Source organism: Talpa occidentalis, unplaced genomic scaffold, assembly GCF_014898055.3.
Source record: "Talpa occidentalis isolate TD23 unplaced genomic scaffold, MPIMG_talOcc4v2.1 talOcc4.5, whole genome shotgun sequence".
Classification (NCBI taxonomy): Eukaryota; Metazoa; Chordata; class Mammalia; order Eulipotyphla; family Talpidae; genus Talpa; species Talpa occidentalis.
The window spans coordinates 65,392,626-65,416,184 of record NW_023604861.1 but is presented as its reverse complement, the minus strand read 5'-3'; the positions used below and the strand labels follow the sequence as shown (position 1 = coordinate 65,416,184).

Sequence of the window (23,559 nt, the reverse complement as noted above, 5' to 3'; positions counted from 1 at the left end):
ATTGTCTGATTTCTCTCCCCTCCTTATAAATTTATTAAAACATCAAATATTTTAGTGGATTTCCTGATTGATTCAATCATCTTGCATTGCTAGAGCAAACCATGCTAGGCCAGGTTATTACTGTATCTTAAATGTTTACTTTTTATTGTTACTATTTTATTTAGTACTTTTTCATTGGTATTTATAAATGAGGATGGTCGTTAATTTCCTTTTTTGGGTGCAATCTTTAATCTTTTTGTGATCTTTGTCTTCCTCAGCAAGGTAGTTATCAGTATATTAGAACTGGACAAAGAAGGCCTCCCTGGTGGCACAGGTGGTTGAGCGTAGCGCTGTGAAGCTGTCCTCAGCCTCTGCAGTGCTGGTTCGATCCCCGCTGTCTGTGGAGCAATCCACATGGCAGGGCAGACCTCTCCTGTCTCCCCGCTGCTCTCCTCAGCAGTGTATTTTAGTCATTCTGCCTGTTCTGTTCCCCACTCTGTCTCTGGTAAAATCCTCTTACCTTCCCGCACATCTGGCCTGTACCCTGGTTCTTGTATAAATAAATAAATATTAAAAAAAAAAACAACTGGACGAAGACCACAAAAGATCCTAGAACTCAAATCCAAATCTCACAAAGTAGGAAAGTAAAAGGGGAAAATACAAGGAAGAGACAATTGAGAAGATGCAGTAATAAATTTACCTTTTTTGCAATGTTCATTAAAAACTACTAAGGTACAATCAGTGAATTAAATATTCAATTACAAAAATTGTAAAAAGAAAACAATCTAAAACAAAAGGTAAAGATTAAAATAGAAATTAATGAGGTAGGAAATTAAAACAGTGTTAAAATAATTTAAAATTCTACTGCTTTAAAAACTCAGGTGTTTCTCAAATTAGAAAATGCAACAGTAAATCTAAATAGTTAGGGAAACAGGTGCAGAAAGTGCACAAATTCACAAAAATAAGAAATGACAAGGTGTTTAAAACATAAGATTGTGTACTTTTCTTTAGAAATAAAATTACTCTAAATTGGCTCTGGAGCAGATACATTATTTGGAGAAACTTGCATAGAAGAAATATAGTTTATCCCACAAAATGAACCAGATTAACAGATAGGCGGAGGTGAATTCAGTCAAATTTAAAATGGGGTAATGTCAGTGTATTTGTACCAATTCAGAGCATGGAGAAAACTTATTTTTTAAAAAGTTGTGGTAGATATATGACATAAATTTTGCAGTTTCAAACTTTTAAAAGTATACAGTTGAGTGACATTAATTATATTCACACGATCTTTGTTTCTAGAACCTTTTTTTTTTTTTTCAGCTAAACAGAAACTGTGACAATTAAGCTAATTACTCCCTGTTCTCTCCTACTCACCAGTCCCTGGTAATCTCTAATCTTCTTTATTTTTATGAAGTTGCCTATTGTAATTATTTCATATAAATAGAGCCATATAATACCTATCTTTTTGTGTCTCCCTGATTTCACCTAGCCTGATGATTTCAGTTAGAGTAATATTGTAACATTACTTTTTTTTTTTTTTTTTTAAAGATTTATTTTTGTTTATTTATACAAGCACTGGGTACAGTCAGAAGCGCGGGAGGGTGAGAGAATTCACCAGAGCCAGAGCGGGGAGCAGAGCAGGCAGAAGGACCGAAGTACACTGCCGAGGGGAGCAGCGGGCGGCAGGAGAGGTCTGCGCACCATGCAGGACCCTCCCCAGGTGGCCAGGGAGCAGCCGGGGATTGAACCGGCGCTGCAGAGGCTGTGGGCAGCTTCGCAACCCAGCGCTCAACCGCTGCGCCACCAGGGAGACCCTGTAACATTACTTTTTATAGCTAAATAATGTAAACCACATTTCATTTACCCATTAATTTGTTCATGGATGGAGCTTTGGGGTTCTTTCTATTTCTTGGCTGTGTGACTCACACTGCAATGAACATTGGCATATAAGCATTATTTTGACTCCTGGTTTTCAATTCTTCTGGGTGGAATTACATTTCCTGCAGCAACTATATTATTTTTACATTCCTACCAGCAATACATAACAGTTCATTTATGCTACATCTTCATCAGGTGTTTCTTTTCTGTTTTTTTAAATTTTATTTTTTATTATTGTCATCCTTGTAGGTGTGAGTGGTGTCACGTTGTGGTTTTAGTTTGCATTTCCCTAATGACTAAGGATGTTAAGTATGTTTTTAAGTGTTGGTCATTTTTATATCTTTGGAAAAATATCTAAGTCCTTTTGCATTTTTGATTTGTGTAGCTTTTTATTGAGTTGTCAGGATTTTTAACATTCTGAATATTAATACCATATCTAATATAATATTACAAATATTGTTTGCCATATATTAGTTTATCTCTTGACTTTCTTGATAATTCGTTAGGTATAGAAAAGTTTTTAGTGAAATCCAGTTTGTCTTTTTTTCTATGGTTGCTCATGCTTTTGGTGTTAAGTGAGAATTTTTTGCCAAATCAAAGATCAAGATGGTTTATCACTGTTTTCTGCTAAGAGTTTAATGATTTTAACTCTTTAATTTAGGTGTTTGGTCCATTTTGAATTAATTTTTGTGTATAATGTAAGGCAGATATCTTCATTCATTGTTTAGTGGAAATTCAGTTGTCCTAGCAACATCTGTCGAAGAGACATTTCCCCATGGAATGAACTTGTCATATTTATCAAATATTAATTGGCCATAGATGTATGGGTTTAGTTCTGGACTGTCAATTCTATATTCCATTGGGCTACATACCTTCTTTTATGTAAACAACACAGTTATGATAATTAAGTTTAAAAATCTGAAAATGTGTCTTGCAACTTTGTTCTTTTTCACAATTGTTTGGATAAATGTTCCCATGAACATGGGATGACTTCACAATTATTTATGTCTTAATTTCAGCAGTTTTTTATAGTAAAAAGTGAAAAATCTTCACCTTTTTGGTTCTGTTTATTCCTGGGTATTTTTTAGGTACTATTGTTAATGGAATTGCTTTACTCATTTGCTTTCCAGATTGTATATTTTCAGTTTAGAAAGCATAAATGATATTTGAGTATTGATTTTACACCCACCCAGTTTTTCTCGATTGTTAGCTGTGGTTGCTTAATTGTGGATTTCTATTAGGTTTTCTCTATGTAGAGTCCAGCATTGTAAATTTTACATTGTAAATTTTTAATTTGGATGTCTTTGTTTCATTTTCCTCATTGTCATGGTTAAAACTTTTTAGTATTGTGTTGAATAGAAGTGGCAAAAGTGGGCATTCTTTCTTGTTCCTTGCCTTATGAGTAAAAACTGTCTTATTGAATATGATACTAGCTGTGTGTTGTTCATATATGACATTTATTATGTTGAGGCCTTTTTTTTTATTACTAGTTTTTTTTTTTTTTAATCATGAAAGTTGTTGGATTTGGCCAAACTTTGTCTTCATCATTTGAAATTATCATTATCATTCCTTCATTCTACTCATGTGATATAGTACATCAAATCAATAGCATTATTGGGATAAGTTACATTTGATTATAATGTATAATTATAATCCTTTTAATTGATGCTAAATTTGTATTGCTAATAAACTGTCATGGACTTTTCTATGTGTATTTATTAAGTGGTGTGGTCTGTAATTTCCTTTGCTGTCATAGGTGTCTTTGGAATCAGGGTAATGCTGGCTTAATAGAATGTGGTAGGATGTGTTCCATCCTGTTCTAAGTGTTCAAGAATTTTTATTCCTTTTTTACATGTTTGACAGAGTTTGTTGATGAAGTCATTTGGTCCTGGACTTTGCTTTATTGGAAAGCTTTTGTGATTGATTCAATCTCTTTTCAAAGGTCCGTTGATATTTTCTTTATATTTTAAAGTTAGTTTTGGTAGTTTTATGAATTTATTTCATCTAGGTTATCCAAGTTCTTACAATTTTCTAACTGTAATATTATTCCCTCTTTCAAGAATGTCCCTATTATTGTTCCTATTTTCTTTCACTGTTTTGCTCTTTGCCTCTTCCATTTTTCTTCGTCTAAAAAAAGGTTTATTGACTTTTTTATCTTTAAGTGACCAACTTTTGGATTAATTAATCCTCTGTTGTTTTTCTATTTTCTGTTTATCTGCACTTAAATCTTTATTATTTCCTTTTCTCTGCTGGTTTTGGGTTTAGTCATGTGTAAAGTTAGGTTACTTATTTGGAATTTTCCTTTTGAAAATAGGTATTAGCAATTAGAAATCTACCTGTTGTTTGCACTGCTTTCCATCACTTTTGTTATTTTGTGGGTTTGCTTTCATCTCCAGTATTTTAAAATTTCTCTTGTGGTTTCTTCTTTGATCTATTTGTTAAGTGTTTGTAGGTTAATGCCATCCTGTTTGTATGTTTTCCCATTTTCCTTCTGTTGTTTATTTCTATTATTCTATTATGCTTAAAAACGATACTCTGTGTGACATGAATTTTTATAAACTTAGTGAGACTTTTCTTACATATATATATACACACATACATATATATATATATATATTTTATTTATTTTTTTTTAACATCATCCTTACTTTTTTGACAGTTCATGCTTTCTCCTCTCAGGTGTAGTCCCCATAAAATTCCCCCCACCAGTTTACCTGTGCACCATCAACATAGTCTCTTGTGTGTTCTCTCTTCCTCCCCTGCAGAGAGCATTCATAGTTGCCTGTTAATTTTGTTTTTTAATTTGTTATAATTTTTTTTTTCTGATCCCTTCTTTGGTTCCCTTTCCAGCTCCATCCATGTTTCTACGAATGGCATGAGATTATCTTTTTTTGTGTTTTTTTTTTTAAAGATTTATTCATTTATTTATGCAAGCACTGGGTACAGTCAGAAGCACGGGAAGGTGAGAGAATTCACCAGAGCCAGAGCAGGGAACAGAACAGGTAGACTGACAAAGAAATACACTGCTGAGGGGAGCAGCGGGCGAGACAGGAGAGGTCTGCGTGCCATGTGGGACCCTCGCCGGTGGCTGGGGATTGAACTGGCGCTGCAGAGGGTGGGCAGCTTCGCAGCCCAGCACTCAACCACTGCACCACCAGGGGAGGCCTGAGATTATCTTTTTTGATTGCTGAATACTATTAAATTGTATTATCTGTATACCACATCTTCTTGATCCAGTCATCTATTTTTGGGCATTTGGGTAGTCTCCATATCATACCTATTGTAAATAGTGCTGCTGCAGTAAACATAGGGGTGCAGGTGCCTTTTGAATTAATGTTTTTGTGTCCTGTGGGTAGATTCCTAGGATCAGAAATGCTGGATCATGTGGAAGCTCCATTTTTAGTAGTCACTTAAAGATAAAAAAAAGTCAATCTTTATTTAGACCAAGAAAAATAGAAGAGGCAAAGAACAAAGCAGTGAAACAAAATGGGAACCTCCACACAGCTTTCTGTAGTGGTTGGTCCAGTTTGCATTGCAACCAGCAGCATAGAAGAGTTTCTTTATCTCCACATCCTTGCCAGCATTTGATATGTCCTGTTTTTATAATATGTGCCATTCTCACTGGTGTAAGGTGGTACCTCATTGTAGTTTTGAGTTGCATTTTCCTGATTACAAGTGATGTTGAACATTTTTTCATATACTTGTTGATCATTTGCACTTCCTCTTTGGAGAAGTGTCTTTTTAGTTCTTCTGCCCATTTTTTGACTGGATTGTTTACTTTGTTTTTGTTGGGTCTGAGTTGCATCAGCTCTCTGTAAATCTTTGTGATCAATCCCTTATGTCTCTTTTGCTGTACAGAAGCTTTTCAGTTTGATATAGTTCCAGCTGATTATCCTTTCACTTTCTTTGCTTTGGGGGATGTGTCTTTAAAGATGCTAGTGAGATGTATATCATGTAGTGTTTTGCCTATATTTTCTTCTATATATTTTACAGTTTCAGGTCTTATGTCCAAGTCTTTTATCCATTTGAGTTGGTTTTTGTGCATGATGTGAGGTAGTGGTCTAGCTTCATTTTTTTGCATGTAGCAGTCCAGAGTTCCCAGCACCATTTATTGAACAAACTGTCTTTGTTCCATTGCATATTCTTTGCACCCCTTTCAAGATTAGTTGTCCATCAACTGTGGGATTATTTCTGGGTTTTCTGTTCGATTCCATTGTGTCTGTTTTTGTTCCAGTACCATGCAGTTTTAATTATTATGACTTTGTAGTATAGTTTGAAGGCATGTGATACCTCCATTCTTCTTCCTTTTGGTCAGAAGAGATTCAGCTGTTTGAGGGTTTTTGTCGTTCCATATGAGTTTCATCAATATTTGTTCAATTTCTTTGAAGAATGTCATTGAAATTTTTTTTTTTGGAATAGTGCTGAATCTGTAAATTGTTTTCAGTAGGATGCCCATTTTGTTAATGTTAATTCGTCCAATCCAGGAGCAGGGGATGAGTTTCCATTTATTTGTGTATTCTTTGATTTCTTTTAACTATGTTTGTATAGGTCCATCTCCTCTTTTGTTAGATTTCTTCCCAAGTATTTGATATTTTTGGTTTAAATTATAAAAGGGATGGTTTTCTTGATTTCTTCTTCAGATTGCTTGTTTCCATAGGGAGGGTTACTGATTTTTGTGTGTTGATTTTATATCCTGCTACTTTACTAAACTGGTTGATTAATTTGAAAAGTTTTTCTGTGGAGTTTTTAGGGTTCTCTCTGTATATTATATTGTCTGCAAATAGTGATAGTTTTACTACATCTTCCCCTATTTGGATTTCTTGTATGTCTTTCTTTTGTTTTATTTCTCTGGCTAGGACTTCCAGTATTATATTGAAAAGCAGTGGCAAGAGTGGACATCCATGTCTTTTTCCTGATCTTAAAGGAAAGGCTTTCAGCTTTTCACCATTGGGAATAATATTGGCTATGGGTTTGTCATATATGGCTTTTATCATGTTAAGGTATGTTCCTTCTATCCTGGGGATTTTGAGGGCCTTCATCATAAACAGATGATGAACTTTATAAGATGCTTTCTCAGCATCTATTGATATGATCGTATGATTTTATTTTTCTTTTTGTTGATGTGTTGGATTACATTAATTGATTTTCGGATGTTGAGGTATCATTGTGCCCCTGGAATAAATACCACTTGATTTTGGTGTATTATCTTTTCGATGCATTGTTGGATTCTGTTGGTGAGGATTTTATTGAGGATTTCGGCATCATGTTAATTAGGGAGGTTGGTCTGTAGTTTTATTTGTGTTGTCTTTCTTTGGTTTTGTAATAGTGTAATGTCTTCATAGAACATATTTGGTAGTATTCCTTTTTGTAATTTTTTGAAATTGTTTGTGTAGAATAGGGACTAGTTCATTTTTGAATTCATTTGTGAATCCATCTGGTCCTAGGCTTTTGTTTTTGGGTAGTGTTTTCATTACTGTTTCATTTCACTGCTTCACTGTTTACATGTTCTATTTCTTCTTCCTGTAGCTTTGGATGATTATGTTGTTTAGAAATTTGTCCATCTCATCTAGATTGTTGAACTTGGTTGCATATAAATGTTCACAGTAATCTCTGATTATTCTTTTGATTTCTACTGAGTCTGTTGTAATTTCCCTTCTTTCATTTATTATCCTATTTATTTGTGTTTTCTCCTGTTTTTTTTTTTTTTTTTTTTGTTCCCCCTTTGCGAGTCTTGCTAGAGGTTTGTCTATTTTGTTTTATACTTTCTTTTTTTTTTAAATTTTTAAAAAGATTTATTTATTTATTTATACAAGAACCAGGGTACAGGCCAGATGTGGGGGAAGGTGAGAGGATTCACCAGAGACAGAGTGGGGAACAGAACAGGTGACTGACAAATACATTGCTGAGGGGAGCAGTGGGCGAAACAGGAGAGGTCTGCCCCACCATGTGGATTGCTCCACGGCTGGCACTGCAGAGGCTGCGGACAGCTTCATAGCGCAGCACTCGACTGCCTGCACCACCAGGGAGGCCCTATTTTGTTTTATATTTTCAAAGAACCAACTTATGCTATCATTGATCTTTCGGACTTTTTAAAAAAATTTCTATTTCATTTATTTCTGCTTTATTTTTATTATTTCCTTTCTTGTACTTTTTTTTTGTTGTTGTTGTTCTTTTTCTTGTTCCTTGAGATGAGAGAGTAGGTTGTTTCTTTGAGTTCTTTCCTTTTTATTGATGTGACCCGTATTGCTATATAGTTTCCTCTTATTACTGCTGTTGCTGTGTCCCATATATTCTGAAAAGTGGTGACCTCATTGTCGTTCAGCTCAAAGTATTTTTTAAATTTCTTCTTTGATCTCATCTTTAATCCATTGTTCTTCCAATAGTGTGGGTTTCAATCTCTATGAATTGGGAGGGTTCCTTGCTTTCTTTTCATGATTTATTTCTAGTTGGTGCCCTTATGGTCAGAGAATATAGTTGGAATGATTTTGCTCTTAATGTATCTGTTGATGTTTGTCTTGTGGCCCGATACGTGATCAATTCTGGATAATGATCTGTGTGCACTTGAGAAAAATCTGTACTAGAGTTTTTTTGGGTGCAGTGTTTTATAGATGTCTGTTAAGCCCATGAGTCTAGGTCTTTATTTAGGTCCCTGGTGTCCTTGGTTATTTTTTGTCTTGTTTCTGTCCATTGGTGATAGTGGGGTGTCTATTTCTTTTAACAATGTCTTATGTTATAGAGGTGTTTCACCTCCTTATTAAACTTACTACCAGGTTTTAATTCTTTTTGATGTAATTATAAATTAGATTCTTTTTTTAAAAATATTTATTTATTTATGCATACAAGAGCTGGGGTACAGGCCAGAGATTTGGGGAATGAGAGGATTCACCAGAGACAGAGTGGGGAACAGAATAGGCAGATTGACTGAAACATACTGCTGAGGGGATCAATCAGTGGGTGAGTCAGCAGAGGTCTGCTGCACCGTGTGGGTATCTCCCTGATTGGGGATCGAACTCATGCTACAGTGACTGTGGATAGCTTTGTAGATTGCATCTTAACCCTTTGTGCCACCAGGGAGGCCCCTTGGGGTGTTCTTTTGCTCTTTTTTTCTTGTTCCTTCAGCTGTAAAGTTAGGTTGTTAATGTGGGCTTGTATTGCTATAAACTGTTTTAGAGCATCTCATGGGGCCTGGTAGCCTCTCATTTTCATTAGTATTAGATACTTTTTGATCTCTTGTTTCACTCCTTTATTGACCTAAGAATTGTTCTGAAACATTTTGATCAGTCTCCACATGTTTTAGTTTGTTCTAGCACTCTTTTTTTTTTAAATATTTATTTATTTATGCATACAAGAACTGGGGTACAGGCCAGAGATGCAGGGGGTGAGAGGATTCACCAGAGACAGAGTGGGGAGCAGAACAGGCAGACTGAAGTACACTGCTGAGGGGAGGAGCGGGGGAGGCAGGAGAGGTCTACTGTGCCATGTGGGTAGCTCCCTGGCTGGGGATTGAATTTGTGCTGCAGTGGCTGTGGATAACTTCATAGGTTGTATCTTAACCCCTTGTGCCACCAGGGAGGCCCTGTTCTAGTATTCTTTTTGTGTTTAATGTCTAGCTTTATAACATAGTGGTCTGTGAAAATGCTATATATAATTTGTCATATATTTTGTTTGATGTCCTTGTATATAATCTATTTTCGAGAATGTTTCATGTGCACTGGAGAAGCCGGAATATTCATTTCTTTTGGGTTGCAATGCTCTGTAAATGTCCAGTAAATCCATTTATTCTAACACTTCGTTTAAGAACTTTATTTTTAAATTTTCTATCTGAATGATATATCCCTTTGTATCAGTGGTATTTTGAGGTCTCATGTTGTTTTAGATTTGTATGTAGTTGCTTTATGTAACTAGGTATTCCCTTGTTAACTGCATAAATATAAATAACAGTTATGTCTTGTGAATTGTCCTTTGGATCATTGTATAGTGACATTTCTTTATGGAATCTGGCCTGGCTCAACCTGGCTTCTCTTTGATCTACTCTGGGTGGGGGTCAGAGTGAGAGCAGTATGTGCCCACTTGGACTGCAGAGTTTAGTTTTCATATCTATGTCTGCTGCTTTTCCAGTGCTCCATCATGTTGTGTCAAATTGTATGTCAGCAGAATTCCTCCAGGGAATTTAGTGTCCTTGGTTGCCCTCATTGTGACTTGGGTGGCTGTTCTGCCCTATTGTAGGTAGAGTTGTACATTGAATTTTTATTTTTAGTTTATTTTTTTAAAGATTTAGGGCCTCCCCGGTGGCGCAGCGGTTGAGCTGGGTTGCGAACCTGCCTGCAGCTTCTGCAGCGCCAGTTCCATCCCCGGCTGCTCCCCGGCCACCAGAGGAGGGTCCCACATAGCATGCAGACCTCTCCTGCCGCCCTCTGCTCCCCTCAGCAGTATACTTAGGTCCTTCTGCCTGCTCTGCTCCCCCCTCTGGCTCTGGTGAATTCTCTCACCCTCCCACGCTTCTGACTGTACCTAGTGCTTGTATAAATCAATCAATCAATCAATCAATCTTAAAAAAAGATTTATTTATTTGTACATACAAGAACTGGGGTACAGGACAGAGTTGTGGGGGATGAGAGGATTCACCAGAGGCAGAGTGGGGAATAGAACAGGAAAATCGACTGAAATACATTGAATTTTTAAAATTAACTTAGGATCTTCTCCCTTTCCCACTGGTGTCATAATGTAACACAACCACCACTGAATCACCCAGACGTGCTATCATAATCCATTGTGCTTCCTTCCCTCTTTGTTCTTATGCCTTCCCCTCTCTTTTCCTCCTTTCCACGCTTCAGTTCCATAGTCAGCTTTCAAGAATTAGCTTTTAAGCCTGTCTTTTTCTGACCCTTACTTTGGTTTCTCTATACTGTACAAATAAACACCACCATCTGGTATCTTTTCTACTACTGACTTATTTCACTTAGCATTTGTCCCATCCATCTCCATCCATGTTACTCATGAGTTTATCTGCTTTGATCCCTGAGTAATATTCTACTGCATATAGTACATCTTAATCTATTCATCTGTTTTGGGACTCTTTGGTTGTTCCCATAATTTTGCTATTATAAAAAGCAGTGTACTAAACATGGCAGTGCAATTCTTTTAAATAATATTTTGGAATTTTTTCATGTAGATATTTAGTAGTGGAATTACTAGGTTGTACGGCAGATCCATTTTTAATCTTTTGAGATACTCCCATAATACTTTCTGTAAAAAAGTGGACCAATCTGCATTACTACCAGCAGACCTTTTTCTCCACACCCTCACCATACCTTGTTGCTTCTGGTCTTTTTGATATGGAATGTTTTCACAGGTATGAGATGATATTTCATCGTTGTTTTGGTTTGGTTTTCTATCATGATAAGTGTTGCGGAACATTTTTTCATGTGCCTGTTGACATTTGTATTCTTTGGAGAATTTCCTGTTTGACTCTTTTTTTATTGTGCTATTTATTTATTTGAGTTGTATGAGTTCCTCCTTGGATATTAGTCCCTTGTCAGATGCATGGTGTGCAAATATTTTCTCCTATTAGGATGTCTTTTCGTTATAGTTACAGTTTATTTCACTGTGCCAGAAGCTTTTAGTTTGATGTAGTCCCTGTTTATGTTCTCTTTTATTTTCCTTGCTGTTATGGATAAATCCCTTAAGACTTCACTGAAGCTTATGTTGTGAAGTGTTTTGCATACATTTTATTCTATGTATTTTATGTTTACATCTAAGATTGTAGCCATTTTGAATTGACTTTTGTGTTTGTATAAGATAGTGGTCTAGTTTCATTCCTTTGCATGCAGTTGTCCAGTTTTCCCAACACCATTTATTGAAGAGACTATTCTTGTTCCAGTGTATAGTCTTAGTTTCTTTGTCATAGATTAACTTTCCATATAGATATGGGTTTATTTCTGGGCTCTCAATTCTATTCCATTGGCTTGTGTGTCTGTTTTTGTTCCAGTACCAGGCTGTTAATAATTACTGTGGCTTTATAGTGTAGACTGAAGTCTGAAAATGTGATATCTCCATTCTCTTTTTTTTGTCAGGTTTGCTTTGGCTGTTCAAGGTCTTTTATGATTCCATATGAATTTCAGTAGTATTGTTGTAGAGTAACCCCAATACAAAACGTGGGGGTGGGGTCCATAAAGCCTGTATGGGATTAACTCAGGACATCATTTCCCCCTAACAGTATTTGCTCCAGTTTCTTGAAAAATAGCATTGGTATATTTTTGGGAATTGTGTTGAATGTGTATATTGCTTTGGGACATATATTGACCATTTAGACTATGTTCATTCTCCTAATCTATGAGCAGGGGGTATTTCTCTGTATCTTGTTTTTACTTTTTACAATTCTTAGAATTTTCTTTGCATATACCTTTTACCTTTGTTAGGTTTATTCCTAGGTATTTGATTCTTTTTTTTTTTTTTTTTGGTGTGTTTGTGAATGGAATTGCTTTTTTAATTTCTTCATGTTCTGTATCATTGTGTATATAAAAAGGCAACTGATTTTTGTGTATTGATTTTACACCTTGCCACTTTGCTAAATTGGATCATTTTGAATAGTTTTTCCAGAGTCCTGAGGGCCCTGTATTTTAGCCGTCACCTGCAAATAATGATAGTTTCACTTCTTTCCTGATTCAGATTTCTTTTATTTCTCTTGTCTAATACTCTGGCTTGCACTTGACTACTATGTTGAATAGTACCTGTGAGAATGGACATCCTTGTCCTATACTAGATCTCAGTGGGAAAGCTTTCTGTTCTTTACCTTTGAGAATGGTACTAGCTGTTGATTTGTGGTAAATGGCTTTCGTTATGCTAAAGTACATTGTATTTGCAGTTTTTCAAGGATTTTCATCATAAATGTTTGATGAAATGAAGAGGTTTGATCTTGTCATTATTTTTTGGCATCGATAGACACATGTGGTTTTTACCTTTCTTTTTGTAGATGTGATGAATTATGTTGCTAGATTTTCAGATGTTTCCATAAGATCTACTTATTTAAATGTATTTTTAGTACTTTATGAAGCATTTTTTTTTTTTACATTACTGCATTAAAATCTTTGCCAGTAGTTCTAACATCTCTGTATTTTAAGTGTAACCATCTATTACTTTTCTTTTTCTGTTTTAATTGTTATTCTGTGATTTTGGTAGAGTAAAATCTTTTGTGAAATTGAAACTTGGACATACCATGTTATGATATTCTGGATCTTCTATAAGCTTTCGTCTTTAGCTACCTTAATTTGACACTGCTCTGGTAGCAGAAGGAAAACCCTGTTTCAGTATTGCCAGTTGGAAATAGAAGTCTAAAGCTTTCCACTTCCTCTCCATTCTCATGGAGGTGGCAATTACCCTTGTTTCTTGTTATTTGCTGGGTGAGTGTAGGAAGTTCAACTCTTAAGTGGGCTTTGGCTGTTTCACCCTGAGTAGGAGTATTAAGTGTCTCCTTACTGGTTGCCACATAGACTACACTCACACCAAATGATTCTATACTATTAGATAAAATAAAATAAAAATTATTTTGAAAGTGTTTCATCTTTCTTTTAACTGTTTCCATGTTTGTTAACATGGCAAAATTTGACAGTTTTAAGACTTTACAACTTAGTTAATTAAGCACTTTTAAAAAAATTTAATTTTTTGTCCCCCCCCCCACCATCCTTATATTCTTATCCTGCCCCTACTCCCTCCCGCTTCCTACTAACTTTGGAGTCTTTAGTGCATTTTAAATTAATGTCTTAGTTTCTGTAAGTATTTTACTTCCCAGTCACCTGTTATGTAAATATCCAGTGTTTGTTTTTGTCATTCTGACTTCCTTTCCTCAAACTCCCTCCATTTTGCTGTAATGGCTGTATTTTATCTTTCCTTATCTATAGTGTGGATATACCACTTCTTCATGATCTAGTCTTCTATTGATTGGACATTTAAGCTGTTTCCATGCCCTAGTTATTGTAAATAGTGCTGCAATAATCATAGTATGGTTGTGACTGCTTTATAATAGATTATGCACTGAAATGTATGTGAATTTATTTCTGGGGTCTTGATTCTTTTTCATTGCTCCATCTATCTACTTTAGTGCCAATAATACTGTTTTTAGTACTGTTACTTTATAGTAAAATTTGAAATTAGGTAATATATCTCTTTCCTTTTTTCTCAAGATTGCTTTTCCTATTTTAGGCCTCTTGTGGTTCCATATAAATTTCAATAGTTGTTTAATGCAAACTGTTGGTGTTTTGATGGAGATTGTGTTAAATTTATATATTGTTTTAGGCAGAGAAGTCATTTTGATTATATTGATTCTTTCCATTCATAGACTAGACTGTCTTGTCTGTGTCACTAAGTTCTTCAGTAACATAGTTTCTGTTGTAGAGGCCCTTCACATCCTTAGGTTAATTCCAAGGTATTTGATTCTTTTTGAGGCAATTGTAAATAGAGTTATTAATTTCTTTTTCTTCTCATTCATTCTTGTATATGAAACTACTTTGGATTTTTGTATATTAATTTTGTCACCTATTTTGTTATATATATCTATTCTCTCTAATAGGTTTTTTTAAATGAAGTTTTTATGGTTTTCTGTTTATAATGTGATATTTATCATCTATAATAGTGCTATTTTTACTTCTTCTTTCCTGACTTGTATTCCCTTTATTTCCTGTTTTTGACTAATAGCTATGGCCAAAACCAAGATAAATAGAAGTGGTTTCAGTGGGCGTTTTTGTCTTTTTCTTGATCTTAAGAGGAAAGTGTTTATTTTTTACCAGAAATGTTGTATTGACTGTTCGTTTATAATTATGGCCTTTATTATGTCGAGGGGTAGGTCTCCTCTTGTTTAGATTTTTTTATCTTAAATGGGTGCTGATCTTCTCAAATGCTTTCTCTGCATCTCTTTTTAAAATTTTATTTATTGTTTATTTTTGCGTAGAAGAGATGTAGGCCAGAGATGCAGGGAGTGAGAGGATTCACCAGAGATAGAGTGGGAAGCAGAACAGGTGAATTTATGGAAATACACACTGGTAAGGTGAGCAGTGGGATAGACAGGAGAAGTCTGCTGTGCCATGTGGTCTGCTTCCTAGCAGAGGCTCAAACTCAGGCTTTGTAATGGTGATAGTGCTCAGACTTAATCCCTAGGCCACCAAGGAAGCCCTCTCTGCATCTCTTGATATTATCATAATTTTTATCTTCTGTTGATATGATATAGTACATTAATTTATGTATCAAAAACATCCTTCTATTCCTGGGATAAAAATCACCTCATTAGGATTTATAATTCTTGTGATATTAATTTGATTTGCTCTTATTTTCTTGGATAGTTTTGCATTGATGTTTTTTAGGAATAACCTATAATTTTCTTATACTATCTGATATCAATATTAAGATAAAGTGGTGTTATTAAAATGTATTCTGCAATGTCCTCTCTTATGTATTTATAAAAACAATTTGGGCAAAATGGGTATTTGTTCTGCTTTGAAGGTTTGATAAAATTTACTTGTAAAATTATCTGGTCCTGTGCTTTTTGTTTAGGAAGGTTTTTTATTGATGTTTCAATTTCCATGCTTGCAATTAGTTTGTTCAGCTTTTCTGTTTCTTCTTTTAATTTTGGAAAATTGATCTAGAACTTTGTCCATTTCTTCAAGGTTGTCAAATTTGTTTATAGGTACATGGTTGTTTATAGTAAATAATTATATAATTCTTTTTTACTTCTGTGTTATCTATCACAATTTCTCGCCTGTTCATTAATGTTTCTGTTGATTAATGTTTCTGTTGATTAATGTTTCTGTTTCTGTTGATTAGTGTTTTATTGCTTCTTTGTTAGCCTAGCTCTAGGTTTGTCTATTTTATCTTAAAGAACCAACTCTTAGTTTCACTGATCTTTTGCATAGTCTTTTTGATCTATATTTCAGTTAATTCCTCCTTTATTTTTATAATTTCCTTTCTACTAACTTTGGGTCTCCTTTTCAGTTGCTTCAGATGTAATATTAGATTATTTATTTGAAATTTTTCTTATTATGGGTCTGTATTGCAAGTATCATCCCTCTTAAGACCACTTCTACTCCATCCAATAAATGCTGGTAGCTTGTATCCTTTTGTCATTACAAGGTATTTTTTTTTTAAGATTTATTTATTTATGCATATAAGAACTGGGGTGTAAGCCAGAGTTGTGGGTGGTGAGAGGATTCACCAGAGAGAGTGAGGAGCAGAAGAGGCAGATGTACTGAAATATACTGCTGAGGGGATCAGCCTGCAAGACAGGAGAGGTCTGCTGCACCATGTGGGTTGCTCCCTGGCTGGCCGTGGATTGAACTCGTGCTGTACTGTAGTGGCTGACAGTAGCTTGATAGCACTGTCTTTAACTCCTGCGCCACCAGGGCGGCCCCTTGTGGTATTTTTTTATTTTTGTTTTCATTTTCTCATCATAGCTATTAAAATATCATGCTGTGTAGCCTCCATGCATGTAAGGTTTTTTCAGCTTTTAAAAAAATATTAAAATCTATTAGTATTAGTGTATCATTGTCAAAATTTTCTTTTTAGTTCTACTAGTAATTCTTACATATCTTAATGGTCCATAATTTGGTGAGTATATATTTATGAGCATTATTTATTCTTCTTATATAAGAACCTTAACCATTATTTAATTCCATCTTTTTCTTTTTTTTACCTTTATTGATTGGAATAGCTGTTTCTGACTTTTTCATTACCATTTGTTTGTTGTATTGTGGTCCAGCCTTTAAGTCTATGTTTATCTTTGTTGGAAAGATGGATTTCTTGTAAACAGCAGAAGGTCAGGCATGGCTTAGGATAGATTTTGCCATTCTATACCTTTTGACAGGTGAATTCAGGCCATTTACATTTAAGGTGTTTATTGACATATAAGTGCTCATTACTATTTATTTTCTATAACTTTCTCTTTTTCTTCTCCCTCTTGGAGCCCCAAGATGTGGATATTATTTCTCATTACTATATTATTGCTTTTTTCTTTTTTTTTCAGTTTGCCTCATTTTTTAATTTTTTGGACACCTTTTATATTTTGTTTAGGTTCTATTTCCGTTGTTTCATGTATTCCTTTTTTTTTTAAAGCCTGCAATTAATCAGATTACTTTATAGCCACACCCACAGTCTTATTAATCAGCTTAAGACCATTATAATTTTGCATTTCCATTTTTTAAATGTTTTATTTATTTTCTTACAACTTCATTACTTTTGGATGGTATTTAGTAATTTCTGCCCTCTGGTTATCCTACTAACATAGAACCCATGCTCCATCATCACAATCCCTTGTGCTCTTCCCTCTGATCAGCATATAGTGGGGGGGAGGGAGAAGGGTTAGAAGGGTCAGCTTGCAAGTATTGTCTCCCCCTCCCCCGACACTTTCTGTTACTTTTCTTGATTTTTATTTGAAATTCTACTGTATAATAATTTATTCAATTGTTCTGATGAGCCACATTGTTACCCTCTTTTTCTACATATTGTATAATTTAGGTGTCTGTCACCACACACAAGATTGTTGTTGTTACCTTACTTTATAATAAGGCTTCTAACATTTTATGTGTGGCTTCCTGTTGCTAAATTCTTTTATTTTGCTTTTCAGTAATGACCCTTATCTTTCCTTACGTCTTACCTTTTTTGTTTTTTTTTTTTTAAAGAAACAACATCGGTTAATTTATAGTGAGGCTAAAGTAGGGAGAGCCTGAGAGAGAGAATGAGAATCTCCACTATTCCCTTGTTGCTTATAGTGTTTCTACTAAAAAAGTCACTTACTGTCTTAGTGGTAGTTCCTTTATAGGTTAACCTTTTTTTCTCCCAATGTTTTACTATCTGTTGTTGTCATTGGTTTTCAGCAGTTTTATCATAATGTGTCTCGGTGCATTATGTCTGGTTTTATTTTGTTTTTAACTCTTTGGGACTCTTGGATCATGATCTGTACTTCTCCCTATTTTCCAGTTTGAGATGGTTCTCAGCAGTTTTTTCTTTAACTAAATTTTTTTTTGTCTTGCTCTGGAATCCCCACTGTATGGATGTTCTTTCTTTTAGCTCATTCCAAAGAGCTCTTACATTCTTTTTCTCTTTGAATATTCATTTTTGGGGTCCTCCCTGGTGGCTCAGGGGTTAAAGACAGCTCTATCAAGCAATCGCCAGCCACTGCAGCACAAGTTCTATCCCAGCTGGCCAGGGAGCATGGTGCAGCAGATCTCTCCTGTCTGGCCTGCTGCTCCCCTCAGCAGTGTATTTCAGTACATCTGCCTGTACTGCTCTTCACTCTCTCTGGTGAATCCTCTCACAAACCCCCCCCCCCCAACACCTCTGGCTTACACCCCAGTTCTTGTATGCATAAATAAATAAATCTTTTAAAAAATGAATGTTCATTTTTCTCTTTGCTCTATTTGTGTGTTATCTGCCATTGTGTTTTCAAGCTCGTTAGCTTTTCCCCTTGCTTGTGTTTGTCTACTGTTAGGGCTGTCAGTTTTGTTTTTTAATTTAGTTACAGTGTTTCTTTAGATTTCTTAGCTCTGATGATATCTGTCTCATTTTCTTGTTCTTTATTCTGTTCCTGCTTTATTTCCTCCATTGTATTTTTGAGTTCTTGAACATTGTTAAATCTGTTACCTTGAACGCTTCTTCAGGGGTGTTCCACATTTCTGCTGGAATGAGACTTCTCTCGGGGATTTTTTTGCTATTTTTATCAATTGTAGTAGGAAGAGACTTTCAGACTGCTTGCTGCCTTTGCACCTGTTGATGGGAGAACTGGTCCTGGCATGGTGTAATAGGTAAAAAGTAACTGGGTCAGTAGGACACCTTCAGTGAGCTTTAGTGATATAAACTTCCTACTGTCCTGTGTGTTATCAGAGGTATATGTTGGGGACCCTTAGTGATTCCTTCTCCTCTTCTAGAATAGTCCCTTTTTCTAAGTGTCTTGTATGGTCTCTTGTCAGCTTCTAACTCTAGGCTATGTTTCATGTTTGGATGCAGTGCTGGGCATGCATTATAGTTGAAACAGGGTCACAAACTTGGAGTTACTTTCTTTTCCATTTCAGAGCCTTATCTTGGGGTGTTTTCTCTTGTTGATAAAAGTTGCTTAAATTCTCTTTAGTGAAAGTGTTCAAATGTTGTCTTAGTTTTAGCCTTAGGTAGGAAGAGGTGTTTTGAATATTTCAGTCTTAGTCTACAAGTAGCAGCCTCTTCTACAAGGACACATAGTTGATCTAACCTGTTTCCTCTCTGACACCAGTTCAGGTTCCAGCTGGGAAGCTTCCCTCCTGGGGGCTTCCGGCTCAAACTTGTAATCAGCACTCTGCACCCTTGCTCCTATAGTTCTCCATTAGTGCACCCCCTGTACTTAATAACAAATTTTGTGCATCTCCTTGTGCAGGTGCAGTTTACAAGAACTTGAGTCAAGAACTGTAGAGACATTTGATATAGCAGTTGTCCTCCCTCTTATGGGTTTTACTGCCCTGTTATCAGTGTGAGTGCAGTTAAATTTAAGTTTTTCCTATTCCTTACTGCCAGACCATTGTTCCTGAAGTGTATTATAGGTATTCATTTATCTTTCAGGGTTTATTGACTGTTCTGTTGCAGTTAGTTGTGAGTATATGGAAATGTCAAGCCTGTTGCCTTTACTCAGCTACTATGATGCCAGATTTCTTTTATAATTTACATACTGTATGTGTTCATAATTTGTAAATCAATAAATGGAAATGTATGCGTATGTTATTGTGGTTAAAGGGACAAAAATCAAATTTTGCAGACTAACACAAAATACTGTAGTGAATATTTTCTTTTGCCTATTAACTAAGATTGTATAGTGGGTGATCTTTTCTTGTTCCCACTTTCCTCCCTGCTTTTAACCTTTTTCTTGAACATTAACTTGGCTATCTTGCTGTTCATCTCTATCTCCATTGCTTTATTGGTTTCTGGAGTATAATGATGCAGGTAATTAATAATCTTTACAATGGAAACTATATAATACTACTTTAACCTTTCAATATCTTCCATTTGTACATAATGTCTTGAATTGCCTGGAAAGCAGGAAGCATGGTGCTTTAAACTTTTATGTAAGGAGTAAGGATTCAGATGTGCTAGAAGCTGTTGTATTTATTTTAAAAAGTGTTCCCAAAACAACTCACTTGCAGATGGTGAATATTGTGATCTATGTATTCTCCAAACACTTATTTAGAATGCCTTGGGATAGCATAAGTATTAGTAGACTTTAATGATATCTATGAATATATGTCATTAAGAGAAATAAGATTTTTTAATTTTAGATATAATTTGATTTTTGTCCCTTTAGCCACAATAACATATGCATACATTCCCATTTATTGATTTACAAATTATTGTCATTTAATAAGATATATTGTCATTAAGAGAAATAAGATTTTTTAAAGATTTTAGATGTGAGTCAGGTCTAAGCATCTGTCTTTAATTTCTTACCCCATTATTATATTGCTTTATTATTAATTTTTTTTTCCTATAGGATAATTAAAATATAATAATTCTGTAAATTGGACACTAGCACTAGGGATAGGATAGATTGGCACTTTTTAAAAGTTAGAATGAGTTAGTAAATCAAAACAGGTAGTTAAGCAATTTTTATAGGTTGCTTATTTACCTTTCAATTCAGCAGCTGTTCTTTCTTTGCTTTTAAAAAAATGCTTATTTGAATTTAGGTAACATTGGTTTACAGCACTGTATATGCTTGGGGGGGTATAAGTTCACACCCCTTTAAATGTATGTCATCATACCATGCCTACCACCCAAGCTCTTTGTATGCTTTTTATAAAGTCTTTTAATATCTCTTTTAGGTAGGTAGCCATCCAGGCTTCCTAAAGGAGGTTCGAGATCACATACAGGACTCTTTCTTAATGCAGCCTGAGGTAAGCAATAAGGTAGCTGTGGTTAAGGCCACGCCTATTTAAGGCACACCTGCTCTCTTCTTTTATCTATTGGAAAAATCATGACACATTTTGAAGTGGATTAAAATTTATAAATTTAAAATATTTTAGATGATTGTTTTCTCTTTCTCTAAGTCATAGACAAATTTTCTAACTTCGTTAATTTTCACATATATTTTCTTGTGCTACGCTCATTTGATCTTAGGTGTTTATGCTAGAATATTTTCGTATATGTAACCTTTAATGCACAGTACCTTGTTCACAGTTGCACTTATTATATGATATAAATTTTTTTTCCTTTTTATATCTATCCGAAAGATAAAACCAGCCTTTCTTTAAAAAAATCTTTATTTTCCTTTACCCAGATGAGTGAATATATTACTTGAGTAATTACATGAGTAATAAGTGTATACAATTAGGAATCTTTTTAATTCTATCACAATTATGATCAAAATAAGGAATTTTATATTGATACACTATAATCTGATTAATTTTATAGACCATGTTATATTGATGACTCTTATTGAACATGAAAAAACAGTTAATCCAGTCCAGGATTATAGGTTATTCAATTTTTTTTGTTATTTGTCCCCTTTTTCTAAGACTCCAGTTCCAGATATGTAAGACTTAATTGCTATTGTCCCATGATCACTGTGGCTCTTTTAGTTATTGTTTTTGTTTTTTTAAGTCTTCTTTTCACTTTATTTTGGATAGGTTCTGTTGTTGTGTTGTTAATTTTACCAATTTTTTTCAAATGTACTGTTAGTTTCATGTGGTATATTTTTCAACACAGGTTTTTGCCACAGCAGGATGTTCCATTAGAGTCTTTTCTTCCTTGCCTCATTATGTTTTCCTCTACTGACTTTTTAAAATATATCAGCATATTTGTAATAGCTTTTTAAACATTTTTTGTCTACTATTTTCATATCACTCATTTCTGTTGATAGATCTATTTCCATAGCTTTCCCCCCTATATAATGAGTCATATTTTACTGGCTTTTGGGAAAACACTTGGCAGTTTGATTCCAAATAGTGTTAATTTTACACATTTGTTGCTGGAGTTTTAAATTTTGTGGGGGTTTTTATTGTTGTATTATTTTAAATGATTTTGAACTTTGTGCTGATAGGCTGTCAAGTTAGTTGGAATTATTTAGATCCTTTTAAGTTTTACTTTTAAGTTTTTTCATAGCTTTTGGCAAGGCACACTGTTGTCTAGAGCAAAATTTCCGACGCTTTCGTGGTAGTACCTTTTGGGTACTCTACTGATGCTCCCACATTAAGATCTTCTCACTTTTGGCAGGTATGAAGTTAGAGTACTCCCAGCCCTGTGTTTTTGGAATTGTTTAGCCTGTTGCTTTCTTGTGGTTCTGTGGTTCTTTCTCCAGCCTTTGGTGATTTTCTTTCATTTATTCACAGATAAATTTTCAGCCAAAGACTTAACAATACTCCTCTTTAGATATCCTAAATACTTTTTTGGATGCAATTTCCTCATCTCTATTTCTCAAAATCTAGCTGTCTTGTCCCACAGTTTTGTTTCTTCATTTCAGCAAAATACTGTATTTTGGAATGTGATTCTTAAGTAATAAGCTGGGACAGATGTGCTCATTTTATTAACTTCCCTTTTAGGAGTACAGTTGCGTACTTAAAAAACAGTGCTCAAAAGTTACTGTTTCATCTCTTTTACCTAGTTTTCTAGTTGTTAAAGGTGGGAGGAGGTTATATGCAGTTACTGTTAATTACTGTGACTGGGGCTACTTGAATCTGAAACTTGTCTCCAGTCTTTATTTTTCATGACCACAGCAGATTTGAATACTAGAGGACATTTGGTAGAGTGACCTTCAATTGCAGTTTGTCTGATATTTTCAGGGTTAGGTTGGGGTAATCTATTTTAGGCATGTGTCATAAATGATATTGTGGTATCGTTCTTAGTGCTTCATGCCAACACACATATGTTGTCTATTTGTCCCATTACTGTTTGTTAACTTAGTTCACTTGTTCACTTGTCTGTTGGATTGCTATTTTTCTCTTGTATGTTTAATAACTTCTTTTGGGGGGTGGGCAGCAGATATAGTTAACACTATATTAATACTCTGTTATTCAGCTGATATGAGGGTTATAATTTAATACCTACTTTTTTATCAATCTTTTTAGCATCCATCTACAATTAGAAAATTTTTTTAAATTACAAAAGTAGTGTATTTTTGTTAAAAGAAAACTTATAGAATATATAGAAGTGAAAATGTAAAATATGATGTATAATATTTTTAGACTTTTTTTTCCTGCACAAGCGCATTGTAAAGTGAAGAGTCATCTTCAGGGTTTTATAGAACAAGTGAAGTATGAGTAAAACTCATACAAGTGAAGTATGAATTTATCACTTAATCTTCACAGTATCATTTCATGTCATTATGGTTTTATCACCAGTTCCTCTAATCAGGGTTCTTCACTACTTTTGTGCTTTGAACTTCCTTGATAATACATGTAGATCAATTCTCACTGTGTTATTTAATGATTGCAACTAGAATCAATTATATCAAAATATAGTTAACAATTATTTAAGAAGTTTTTGAAATATTTTGTACTTAATTAAATGGATTAATAAGATAAAGTGGTTAATCTCTATAATGCCTTTTGAAGTTTTTGAATGATACATTGTGGTATTGGCCAGTATATTAAAAACTGTGGAATTTTAAAAACTTTGACTAAGTCACATATTGTGGTAAAATTAATGTTATTTGTTGACTCCAATCAGAATGGAAGAGAATGTTACATTTCAGTTAGATGTTAATGC

General features: G+C 34.6%; 1 protein-coding gene across 2 annotated transcripts in view; it reads left to right on the top strand.

Annotated features, from left to right (window-relative positions):
* The window catches only part of ZMYM2 (zinc finger MYM-type containing 2), a 125,804-nt gene that overhangs the window by 46,880 nt on the left and 55,365 nt on the right, over nt 1-23,559 (top strand). For both annotated transcript variants that reach the window (XM_037527367.2, XM_037527366.2), the window contains one exon: nt 20,679-20,750. In XM_037527367.2, coding sequence (XP_037383264.1) covers nt 20,679-20,750 — 72 coding nt within the window. The remainder of the gene's footprint in view (nt 1-20,678; nt 20,751-23,559) is intronic.